At 34.1% G+C, this 12,380-nt stretch overlaps 1 protein-coding gene across 1 annotated transcript; it reads left to right on the forward strand.

Moving 5' to 3' along the window:
* Nucleotides 1–1,116: 1,116 nt before the first annotated feature.
* LOC127845838 (hemicentin-1-like) lies at nt 1,117–8,409 on the forward strand. Its single transcript, XM_052377003.1, has 10 exons — nt 1,117–1,267; nt 1,502–1,546; nt 2,087–2,166; nt 2,345–2,413; nt 2,990–3,110; nt 3,670–3,792; nt 4,281–4,451; nt 5,920–6,096; nt 6,553–6,714; nt 7,155–8,409. Exons 1-10 carry the CDS (start codon nt 1,258–1,260, stop codon nt 7,562–7,564), a joined length of 1,368 nt encoding a protein of 455 aa, XP_052232963.1. The 5' UTR covers nt 1,117–1,257; the 3' UTR covers nt 7,565–8,409.
* The last annotated feature ends 3,971 nt before the right edge of the window (nt 8,410–12,380 follow it).

Consider the following 12,380-nt stretch of genomic DNA (forward strand, 5'->3'; position numbering starts at 1 on the left):
CGCCAAAAGACGTAAACATTAGCATAAGAAGTACTTGTATCGCTTTAATGTTCTCTTTTCGTGCCTGAACTAGACACTGATGATGTTTGACTTGCCATATTAAGATATTGCTATCAGAATCACGAATGTTAGCCATGTAATAAATATTATAGCTATTTACGGAAAAGTAGGAAAGTCGTGATGGCCTATCCAGAAGAAAGTTATTCTTAGTATTGACGTGATGTTCTGTAACGATGAACTGAATCACATGACATTTGTCCTTTTTCACAGCCATATGCCTTACCGTATCAAATATCTCGATTAAAATAGTGTAGTCAGGGTAAGATCGTAAGAAAATGCAAAACAAAATCAATATTTTAAGAAATGCATTTAATATATGTTTTGCCCACACGCTTAAGTACAGTATTACTGGTTCATGGTTATATTAATGAAATGTTTATGAGCGAGCATTTGGAAACAAACAAATATCACGAAGCACATTTTCAAAATGCAAATATTTCAGGTTATTATTTTTGTTTCACAATTATTTCTCAAATCACCATTGCATATATATAATTCATTTCGCTTTGCACAATTTAAACCATGTCAATCATATCTAAATGAAAGTCGTCCTCACTTCACAGATATATTTTGTCATTGAATGCCTTAAATTTAAGAGCTCATATAAATAGTATGAAACACATTAAAGAAGAAAAAGCAAACGATACACATAATCAACCAATCGAGATCCGATTGGGGGCTTTTGGGATTGTTTTTCTTTATCCGTAACTTCTCCGCCAGCAAGATGGTTAGTTGCGTTTGGCATTTTTAACCTTATATGAGCATTCCGCGTGTTGTCCGAAATTTAAACGAACAGGATACACTCACTTAAAACGGTCAATCATTTCGCGTTTTGTAATTCTTTATTTCGAGTAATGATAACTCTTAAATGAAAATGTATGTTCAGTGTGGCATAAAGCGCACTGGACTTCAGTGCTCATTTAGTTTTAATCCGTAACGAAACGTTTGCAAAGTGGCCTTTTACCAGTCTATGAGCACGTCCCTTTAAAAGGTTGTACATATAGATTTGCTCGAGTAGAATTGGTTATTAACACAACCGTTAAATTCCCATGTCCTATTTGTTCCAACAAACTGTAATAAACACAACAGTTAAATTCCCACGTACTATTTGTGCCAAAGGAGTTTCTGCTTATAAATTGAGCCTCCGTGACAAGCAAATTTGTCTTTGATTCAAATGTCAACTAGACATTATCTACCATGAAAATTTGTAAGTACGGACTAATTAGGTAGCTGTGACATTATAAGTAACAACAGCAACAATGACGATCCATTACTTCATACTCATTTTATATTTATTTAACAAGTAAGCTGATATGATTATTGCAATACTATGCATAGGTATACTTTTTCAAGGTTTTGTGGTTATTTTGATGACTCTATATTTACTTTTTTTTCTTTCGGAAATGATAACAAATTTTATATGCATGTGCATTTTTTCCAGACTTTGGGGTTATTTTGGTGGCACTAGGTATAGCAGAAGTCACGGGTATGTGCTTGATTACAATATTAATATATTATAATGTATAATATTTATGTTATTCTATTTTAACATATCTATGCATATGTGAAGCTTGAAAATAAAAAGAGCATATTCTTACACGCAATGTTTAAGCGCATTCTTTTAAGCATTCATTTAAATCATAAGTATATGTCATAATTTTTTGTATGCCCCCGAAGTAGGGCATGTAGTGATCGGACTGTCCGTCCGCCTGTCCGTCTGTCTGTCTGTCTGTCTGTCCGTCTGTCCGTCACACTTTGCGTTTAGGTTTCGAAAAAATGCTCATAACTTCTATATCCATTGAGATATAAGCCTCATATTTGGTATGCATTTGTATATGGACAAAGCTTTTCCGTACACACACAAATTTTGACCCCTGTGATTTTGACCTTGAACTTAGGGTCCGCGTTTAGGTTTCGAAATCTGCGTTTAGGTTTCGAAAAAAGCTCATTATTTCTATCAAGCGTTTATAGGGGGCATAAGTCATGCTATGGTGACAGCTCTTGTTTTCAATGTTAAACATTTCAGAGTGTCTGGAGTGTTTTAACTGTACAAACATATCCGATCCACAGGCTTGTGCAACCACAACTTTGTGTTCACATGGTGAGGTAAGGTAAAAATAAATTCGACTTATACATTTATAACTTTCCTATCACTGGGTGGTCTTCTGGTTTGTGTTTCGTGTTGATATTGAAATTTACTTTTACATTCAAAAATCATAATAAATACCGGTACAGCCCAACAATTATATAAACATTAATTTTGCAATGTTTTTTGCCCCATCAGTCCTGCTTTTTGCAAACCATCCACTCAGGAAGCGATAACCTCTTCAACATGGGTTGTCAGAGCAATCAGGTACGAATATGCTCAATCGTTCTTTGCTATGAATGCAAATACTATACAATAACATTTGCATTGCTTTTAATGATTCTATCACGTATTTAATTCATAGTGTTGTTTTAGTCTTCAAGTACACTCTGTTATACATTGAAAGACACACCATTTAAAGTATAAATAAAACGCTCAACGCCATTGAAGGTAATATTGTATACATTATGTACTCCAACAGCATAACAAAGCTTATATAGAGGTACTCTTGTCTGGTTATGCATTTCTGTCGGCGTGACAAGTGCATCACGCATGTTTAAAATATAAAAGATGACGTATTAATCCCTGATTAAAAGAAAGTGGACATCGAGATTAATTAAGCTAAGTACAAGCTTTTTATACTAAATCAATATTAACAAGGCTAGCTGTGCTTATTCGAATTACGCCATTATATATTTCGGTTTGACTAGCGTAGTGTTATGTGTGAATTATAACAAATGCGTTAGTACTGTGTTGTGTTTACTCTGTATTAACATTGTAGTTTCGATCATTCAAGTGTGTTTTGTGTGTGCATTTGTACCTCTTATTGTAACAAAACGGTAGATGTGCAGTGTAGGCCACAACAGTATCATCGGTCGCTCAGTTCAGACCATACAACAGTCTCCTTGTCACGAATGTTGCAGTACAGATGGCTGTAACGAGCAGCTCTGCGCACACAGAAAACGTTTGTATCATGCATTAAAAGTAACCACTAGTACGGGAAATAATCTGATTCGAATTGTTGTTTCATATCAAGTTTTAATACACGAGTTCAGGAATTTCGTTTGTACACGAAACTGTATTGACCTTTCTGACGAATCTCGTTGACAAACATGCAAAAACAATAAGAATGGAAAATGAGTTATATAAGAAAGTTAAAGAAAATGTATGTAATCATTAACGAGTTCAATATGTTATCAGAAACACGTTTAAGATAAGGGTATTCGTATGGTTAATATTGTAAAAAATTTGATATCTGAATATATTACACAACACACAACCAAATAATTATAAGAATAGATAACAGAAATGAAGTACGTTACAACGCTTTGACTAACGATAATTATTTGAATAATTTTCGTCATACATGTATGTCTTTTTTGATGAGTATTATGAAGTATAAAGCTGAATAAAAATTAAATTTGCAATAGTGTACACATCAATCAACACTAGCATATAATGAACTAATGTGAATTGATTTAATCCGATTTCGTGTTCATTTACCTATAATTTTACGAATTTAGCTTCTGCCTGCATAGACGATGTAACCATGGATTGTGCCCATCTGAACTCTATAATAAACGTGTGCGCAGACATCCACCACGCAAAATCAATCTGCCCTCGGTTTTGTGGCCTTTGTAATCTGGGTAAGAGTTATGCAGTCTTACTGTTGTAGCCGAAAAAGTAATGTTTGCGTTGAAAAGGAGTTAATGACAAATCACTAAAACGTAATTTTGCGTCATTTAAAGATGAAACTGAATAGTGATTATTATTACTATTATTATCATTATCGAGTGGATTTAAACTGCATTATTGAAATAATTGAACAGCATTAAACGTCTGAGGTTTATAGAAACAAAACTGTTTTTTTCTGGTAGGAACTTGGTGTCTTTTCAAGATCTAAAGAATGGTCCCTGAATGGGGATCGAACCGATATATTCCGGTTTGCTATCTGGACATTATATTCACAAACCCATTAGGATATTAGAACAGACAAAAATACGATTAATCAAAATTAAAACACTGACACAAATATATATATATATATTTGTTAATTTATTGTATGTGTGCCTTTTAAAAGATAAATTGGTGTATAAATAGGTAATAATCAAAACAAAGCACATCTATCATTCAGTTGACGGCAACTGGGCAGAGTGGGGTACATGGTCATCCTGCAGCGTCACGTGTGACAATGGTACTTATAAACGTACACGTACGTGCACCAACCCTTCACCTAGCAACGGTGGACTTAATTGCAGTGGATCGGCATCTGACACTCAAATGTGCTCCAGACAGCTTTGTCCAGGTGTTGTATTCACATGACCTTTACGTTGTGATTTCATAATTTATTTTGTTGAGCTCTTAATGTGAAGAGACTTACACAACTGTCTTCATTTTAAGACAATTTCAAAATTGTATTTGCTTAAAGAGTCTTTCCTTTGTTGTTTTGAAATAAGAGTTTTTTTAATGCTAAAGGTATGTATCCACAGTTGCTTATTTTAAGAAAATATTTATTTTCTATTAATAGTAATGTTTAAAAAAATAAAAACACAAACAAACCAAACAAAGCATGACGCGCTTATTTCATTTTATTAAAAACCAGTTCACTGAAAACTCGATTTCGATTTTCCAAAGTATAAGTCATACATACACAAAAGTGTATGAACAAGTAAACGATATATGCTTATATATCAATTCCTTGGTAACGAGGTATGACCAATAACTGGTACCTTTCTTTTCATTGATTAAATACTAACGAAACGACTTGCGAAATTCTTATTGCAAAACATGATTTGGTAAACTATTTTGATCTGATTGCCTTTCTATTATCCTTTCTCGTACTTCTCAATAATCACTGATTGAGGAATAAGCGTGTAAGAATATAGGGATAATACACGTTTTCGAGGGCATTATCATCTGCGGGCGCTCGAAAAATCCGTTCCAGGAACAAATTTTTCGAGCGCCCGCAGATGATAATGCCATCTAAAACGTGTATTTCGCTATTATTGCATAAACAAATCACACATACCAAAACAAATTGAAATAACATTGAAAACAATATGTCTTGTTCATTCGACATCGACAAAATAATTCGATTATTTCAATACAGTTCAAGGTTGTGTTTTACATATACCTCACTCGGTCATCTATCCTTCGGATAAGCAGTTTTCGATTTAAAATGTGTTTAAACAATGGATTATGCAAGTTGAAATGCAGCCGCGCAAAGTAAGAAATAAGGAATTATTTAGGAATTTACAGCAGGAGCGTTGAAGGTACATAAACACTTACATTTACAGCATAGTCTTTTGAAAGTGTTGAGTAAATAACGTTAACTTCATTGACGTTGCCAATAAAATAAAGCTGTTGTCAAGATGCAGTGCAGATGGTATAATTTGAAAAGTGGATTGAAATAGTCATTGCCATTATCCCTGCATGCATGAGGAAACTGGTGCTTATTCAGTTCCCAATTTATGCTTGGAAAGTCGGCGATAGCTGTAGAAGGGAAGTAACTGCGCGTGGACCAGATCATGGATATGAAAAACACATAACAGGGCATGAACGGCACGTGAATCGCCTTGTTAATACACGATATCTCCCGTGCAAGCTTTCCTTTTTCCAAGTTTCTGCACCCCGCCAGAGGGCATTATAGATAGAGTTTATTCAATAATAATAATATCGAAGCCAAAATCAAATCAATATTTAAATATACAAAATTATCAACTACGACATGCTCTTATACGAACATAATATTGATCATGTAAATTACCTTTCAGTTCATGGCAACTGGTCCGAGTGGTCGTCGTGGTCATCTTGCTCAGTGTACTGTGATGTCGGACTCATTGAAAGGACAAGAACATGCACCAATCCAAGACCAGATAGATTTGGGGATAATTGTTATGGCGATGCAAGTGATCATAAAGTTTGCATACAGGACCCGTGCTCTGAAAAAAGTTAGTTAACGATAATATTTAAAAAGAAGGTTCCTCAGTACAATATAAAAACACAAATGTTAATAAACATAAGTAACGAATAAAAGTTTTCAAACATGATGTACAAAAGTTAATGTATTAACAACAAGGTAAGAAGAAACAAGTAATGCATAGACACTATATTAACGGTTTCATACATTATGTATTTAAGAAGCAGCAAATACTTCTTTAAGTTTTTCTCACGGTAGCTTCATTACATCAGTAATGAATCTGGCAACATTGTTAATTACTGTAGTATTTTTACAAGATAGTATATTTTAAAATTTTACTTAGTTTGACCAGTTAGATATGATATGTTATTTGTAAATCTTTATAGCTGGAGCAAGTTAGAAAGATGTTCAGTAATGCGATTTTAACTTTGAACCATCAATTCTGTTTGCTCAAACTGGAGGATTACAAAAAACGGTTTCTAATTAGATGGTGGCTGGACAAACTGGGGTGCTTGGGAAAGCTGTTCTGTAACCTGCGGAATAGGCTCCAAATTGCGACACCGAGCCTGCACCAATCCAAGCCCTTCCGCCTACGGAAAGGCTTGTGAAGGCGACTACAAAGATTTTGATGTGTGTGTCAAAACACCATGTAAGTGTACAGAATAAAGGTGTAAATATATAAAATAAATGTATACAAGTAAATATGTTTTAACATACATAATGTGCAATAAAAATCATATTATGTACAATTATGTACAATTATACGTAAACAATATGTATGTAATGTACGTTTAAGACACATTGAACTAAAATTCAAGACATACTTATTGAAAATGCTGAGTTACATACACGCAATTGTCAAAACACAATATATATAAACGTTTAAATAGTGTACACGAGTGTTCGTTGATTTAAGGATGACTTATATTATAATAATAACATTTTAACTGAATATTAAAACATCAACATTATTCATTTTATGATCTATAATTTTTTGCGCAATAATTTTCGTTTTGTTGTGTTTGGTTGTGTTTCCTTACATTTAAGCATATACTTTTTTTGGAAAGTAATTATATTTATGCTTTTCAGGTTATGTAATCGCCTTTAACGCCCATGGATTCAACGTTTTGTCAAATTTAGTCAATGTGTTTTCAACCATCGTCGCCAATGAGGGCAAGGCGTACAATGCAAGCACAGGTCATTTCACAGCTCCGGTGGACGGAATCTACTACTTTGAAGCCCACTTCTGCGTGTACTATACCAGCACAATAAACTTCTACATTGAAAAGGGAAGTGCCAGCATGAGTCCTAAAACGCGTCTAACTTCAACTCGAGGCTACCATGGCAGTTACGGTTGCAATTCCGCTTCCACATCGGTGAAATTAAATAGGAACGAAGATGTATGGGTGTATATGGCGTCCCAATACTCCTCGTCATATATATACGAAAGTTCCGATGATTGGAATACATTTTCAGGAGCTCTCATCCAAGCGCTGTAGATGTAAATTCACACATGAAACTTATACTTGAACTAAAATTGTTGAAATGTACCTACATTTTTACATGTAACAATTATGTGACAAAATGCATTAAATGCGTTAAAATTATTAAGTATAAAGATTTTACATCTATTTAACAACCAACAGCAGATAAGTTTATCCAATAAGTGAAACAAAAGTTGTACACACAGTAAGTTGAATTGAAATTGTATATTTATAATACGCTTCATGCAAACCTGCATACTGACGATGTTTAAATTGCTTATTTTTTTCTAATTAAGCAGATTATGGTGGTAATTTAACAAAAAAATTAATCAAGTTCTAACGCTGTCTCTTCCATAATTATCGAATCTGAACTCTATATATTTATTGTTTGTACATCAAGGTATGTAAATAATATGTGTACATCGATACGACACTCGACAATCAACAACGACGCCCGACATTTGAACATTTGACTGTAACACGCTCACTCTTGCTTTAAATAAGAAACATGTTGCATCGATCGCTTGGTGAGCGTAGTTGATATTTGTCGACTGTCGTATCAATCGTTGTGATGATTGTCGTGTGTCAACATCTAAAGGCGATAGGCAACATTGAACGTGACCTTTCCGGATTCCACAGAAAAATGTCACGATTTATAGCAAATGTTAAAAAAGGGTAGCTAACTGTATAGTGTATCACAAGTTTACCTATTATGGTTATCTTTCTAACGTTCACTTTACATGAATTGTTAACACGCTCTAGCCGGAAGTGCAGATGTACCGTTTTATTTGTAACTTGTAATTCTCGATTTAATGAGGATTTGCTTTTGTTCATAATTTAAAATAAAGGTTTCTTACGGGGTTTTTTCGTGGACTTATCAATATGCGCCAAATCGACACACTAACTCATGTTAAAGAATGTTTAATGTCACTCAATATGTGGATGCACGGGTACGAGTATGTGTGGAGTACTATGGTGTTAAAGAATAAAACACGACAATGAAATCGATCGAAATTAACGCGTCGATAATAAAAACTCTTATTCGACAGACAATTATTTAATGGAGTTCGTATGTTGCTGTCTTAGTCATCATAAAAATAGTTTAAGTTAAAACCAACAAACGCCTTTTTAGAAAAGCATTTGAATTCAAAACTAAACTGACATCATGACAAGAATGTCCAATTGTACGCGTATTATGTCCAAAAAGAAAATACCAGTTATATGATATTCTTGTTCAACTTGAAACAATAGTAATTTGAGGTAAATTGCCATATTAGTATGCCTTGAGGTTCGAACTTTTCTATATGCAGACATGCGTACTTTTTTCACACTTGTTCCTTGTGTTAAATTTTCTTTCATACTTTTCACATAAATATATACTATATTTATAACACTTATAAATTTATGTTTTGTCGTATATTCCCTTTAATTGTCAGATACCAATTTAAATAAATGTAAACACTCATTTACACATATATAAATAAAAACATGTGCATATTTGAACAATTAAGGCAGTATATCGCGAGTGATATTTTCGTAACTGAAAAGAACATCCAACTGGAATGAACACCTGTATCAAGAACTTCTGCAAAAATACACATTTCAAACAATGCAAATTTAAATGTAGGATGATCACAGATAAATTATTAAGAACCACATGCTGCACATTATTAAAAAATTATAAACTACCCATCGTTATTTCCTAAAATCTCGAGAGGAAATAATTTTTATTTTATACATTTTATCAAATGAAATAACGAACTTAAAGATAATAGGCGGGGAATGGCCCTAAAATCGTCATATGTGATTCATATATGCAAGTGGACCAACATAAAGTCAACACAATCGGAAAGTGCAACATGTATAAATCAATATATATGTTATTTATTTGTCCTTAAAGGACATCACATTTAATATGTTTAACAAACTTTATTTTCAACTGAACATTTAGACCGAGATAAGAAGACATAAGTAGATTAGAGCTGTAAGTGTATATTCGGTTTTGGGTTAGTACATATTCTTGAAAGCGGAAAGGGATTATATTTGCTGTTGAAATTATTATTGTTGTTATTACCGAGTTTAGAAATTATTACACTTGAGAATAAAAAGGTACCCTGATGGCATCTTAAAAAGGAATACAATTTTGTCCAAAAACAACAACAATGTAATTGAGTTCATGGTAAGCGATGTTATAATTTATTATTAAAGTAAATATGAATTTCGTTCGGCCCCTGTCATTGCTATCCATCTGGATATTACATATCAAGTTGATATCATTTTTGCAAGGAATGCTACGGACAGAATGTTAATGAGTTTGTGGCGCGGTTGAATTTTAATAAGCTTTTATTTCAGAATTAATAAACTGCTGCATGATTAAACACTTCGGGGTATAATGTGGATCCAATTTATTTCGTTATTATGAACATATCGATTCGTTAAGCCGGGTATATTCGTTCGATTTTAAATTCCTGGTTTGTTATGCCAGTTGTAAGACTTCTGAAGTAAACGTTCGTTAATATGCGATTTTTTAACTGAACGTATGCAGAAATGCACATTACAAACAATAAATTTTACTTTTGATACACTCTTTTATAAAAATTTACTGACAGTGTTTTTACACAAGTGCCAAAATCTTCAAAGCAATCTTCAAAAGCTTGTCGTATTATGTCTGACTCCAGCCCTCCTCCACATGTGACTGAACAGCTCTGTCACGAACTCCAACTCGAAAATCCACCATCTTAGTTAACATGTACGAATTGTAGGATTTTTATTTGCTAAAAGTGGTATATAGTTTGTTTATCACACATGTTGTATCATTAAAAAAAATACAAAATCAGTCAGGCTTTGATGTTCTATATCTCTTACTAGACCCACATCGCAGGTAATTTAGCAACCGGGCAACGTGGACTAATTTTACCAGTTGTCGTGTACTTAGAAAAGAACATAAATTATATTAATGCCGATATCAAGTTGGTAAAGGGTTTTAATTTTGTTTGGTTGTTTGTTAAGTCATATGTTTTGCTGTTTTCAACAGTATTTAATTTACATCACGTCGGTCAGTTCACCAAATCTCACTTTTCTCACTAGTTTACAAGTACTTAGAGCACATACATTTTCCTGTTACTGACACATGCCCTACATGTATCAGATTTAGAGGGAAAACGGCTATTAAAAGAATTGTATGCCAATTTATCGCACAAGTAATGTGGGAGAACCGATAATCTTGTTTCTTTAAGGAAAATGTATAGATATTATATGGCAATGTTTCATGTTTCTTACTTTGGTTGAAAGAAAACTATAATCACAAATCGTCATAAATGGAACGCCATATGTCGAACCAAAACTGAGTTTTTAAAGAGATTAGTATACATTACGAAAAATCTAAATATAAGCAATATTTTTGCGCGCACAAAACTGCTTGGTACAGTTTCTAGTCCGGTGCAATTGAAGCCACTGTTGCTAGGTTTTGTGCGCCAGCGTGTACGTTTTTAATTCTTACACGTCACACCTCATGCCCACGCCATGACAAATTGCAATCAACTGTTGCGATATTTGTGTGATGAATAATAACTAGTTAATGATGTTCATGTAAATTATTGTTCATGTGCTTCCTTTGAATATTAAATTCACGAATTTTTCAGTTTTTTAAACACGAGTGAATTATGTTTTATCGAACGCACCGTGATTCTCTTCCATATGAACATCGTCCCACCTGGGATCGCGCGTTACGGGGAAATAACAGGACAGAGTGATACCACTGGGACTTTAAGTGTGTGGTGTGAAGCTCCTAGTATGATTGCATACAGCATTTCAGAAAGTAGCAAAATATGATACATATATTCGGTAATTGGCTAACAGAAAATAAAATCGCTAGAACATGGTAAGAACCAATCTTGACAACAATTGAACGCTTTTCACAACCATTTTGATATCTGCATTTGATACCGCGAACCAGTGGAAACCACTTTTAGGAATGTAAGGTGAGTCTCGTTTTAAATAAAGTTAACAATTCTTCGACAGTAGACTTTTTATATCCTCGTGTGTGTGTTATTTCTTAAAAACTAAGTTATGTCAATGAAAGCTCACATGTTAAACATCCTTTTTTTAAATTGTTTTTGATTTCGAAATGTTGCAGCGTAGGGCCTTGCGTGGTGACGCAAATCGCTTGTTATGCTGTTTCAAACTGTTACGTTATCAAGCATCTGGCGGGAACAGAGGATTATCTTGGGAGGTTGTTCCGCGCCCTGTGACGTCAGTTTAGCCACCAAGAGTCCCACATGCGCACTTCACACTTCAGGTTGCTCAGATTTCCATGACCATCGCGTCTATTTGGAGCAGCGGTATTCAGAGGGGGTAATCACGTGATTGTCAAGATGGCGACGTCCATGCCGAGGCAGGGTTTCTTCGGCGTTTTATACCTATTATTACTTGTATCGTTTTTGTTAATTCCGCTCACGTTCCTGTCATATCAGCAAGACAGTTACTGACGTTTATTGCATAATAATATTCGGTCTATATCTCGACTTTAATCGCTGCGAAATTTCTTAGCGGGATGACCTAATTAGGGCTCCACTAAGAAAATTTGCGGAGAGTAAAGTCGAGATATAGGGCGAATTTAAATACGAAATAAACGCAAATCACCTTTTTACTGATCTGGCTGGAAAACGAGCGTCATTTAAAAAATAAACAAAAGTAATAAAGGGTATCAACCGGCAAAAAATAACTGTCTCGGCATGAACGTCGCCATCTTGACTATCACGTGATTACCCACTCTGGTATTCTATTAAGCAAATGCTCTGGGAGGTTCACTGTTATAATTTTGGTATTGATT

The sequence above is a fragment of the Dreissena polymorpha genome, chromosome 9 (assembly GCF_020536995.1).
Source record: "Dreissena polymorpha isolate Duluth1 chromosome 9, UMN_Dpol_1.0, whole genome shotgun sequence".
Classification (NCBI taxonomy): Eukaryota; Metazoa; Mollusca; class Bivalvia; order Myida; family Dreissenidae; genus Dreissena; species Dreissena polymorpha.

What these genes read in the sequence shown, in the direction of transcription:
- LOC127845838 (XM_052377003.1), top strand. An exon ending in AGGTATAGCAGAAGTCACGG is followed by an intron (nt 1,547 to 2,086) that starts GTATGTGCTTGA and finishes TAAACATTTCAG; the next exon opens with AGTGTCTGGAGTGTTTTAAC. An exon ending in TGGGTTGTCAGAGCAATCAG is followed by an intron (nt 2,414 to 2,989) that starts GTACGAATATGC and finishes ACAAAACGGTAG; the next exon opens with ATGTGCAGTGTAGGCCACAA.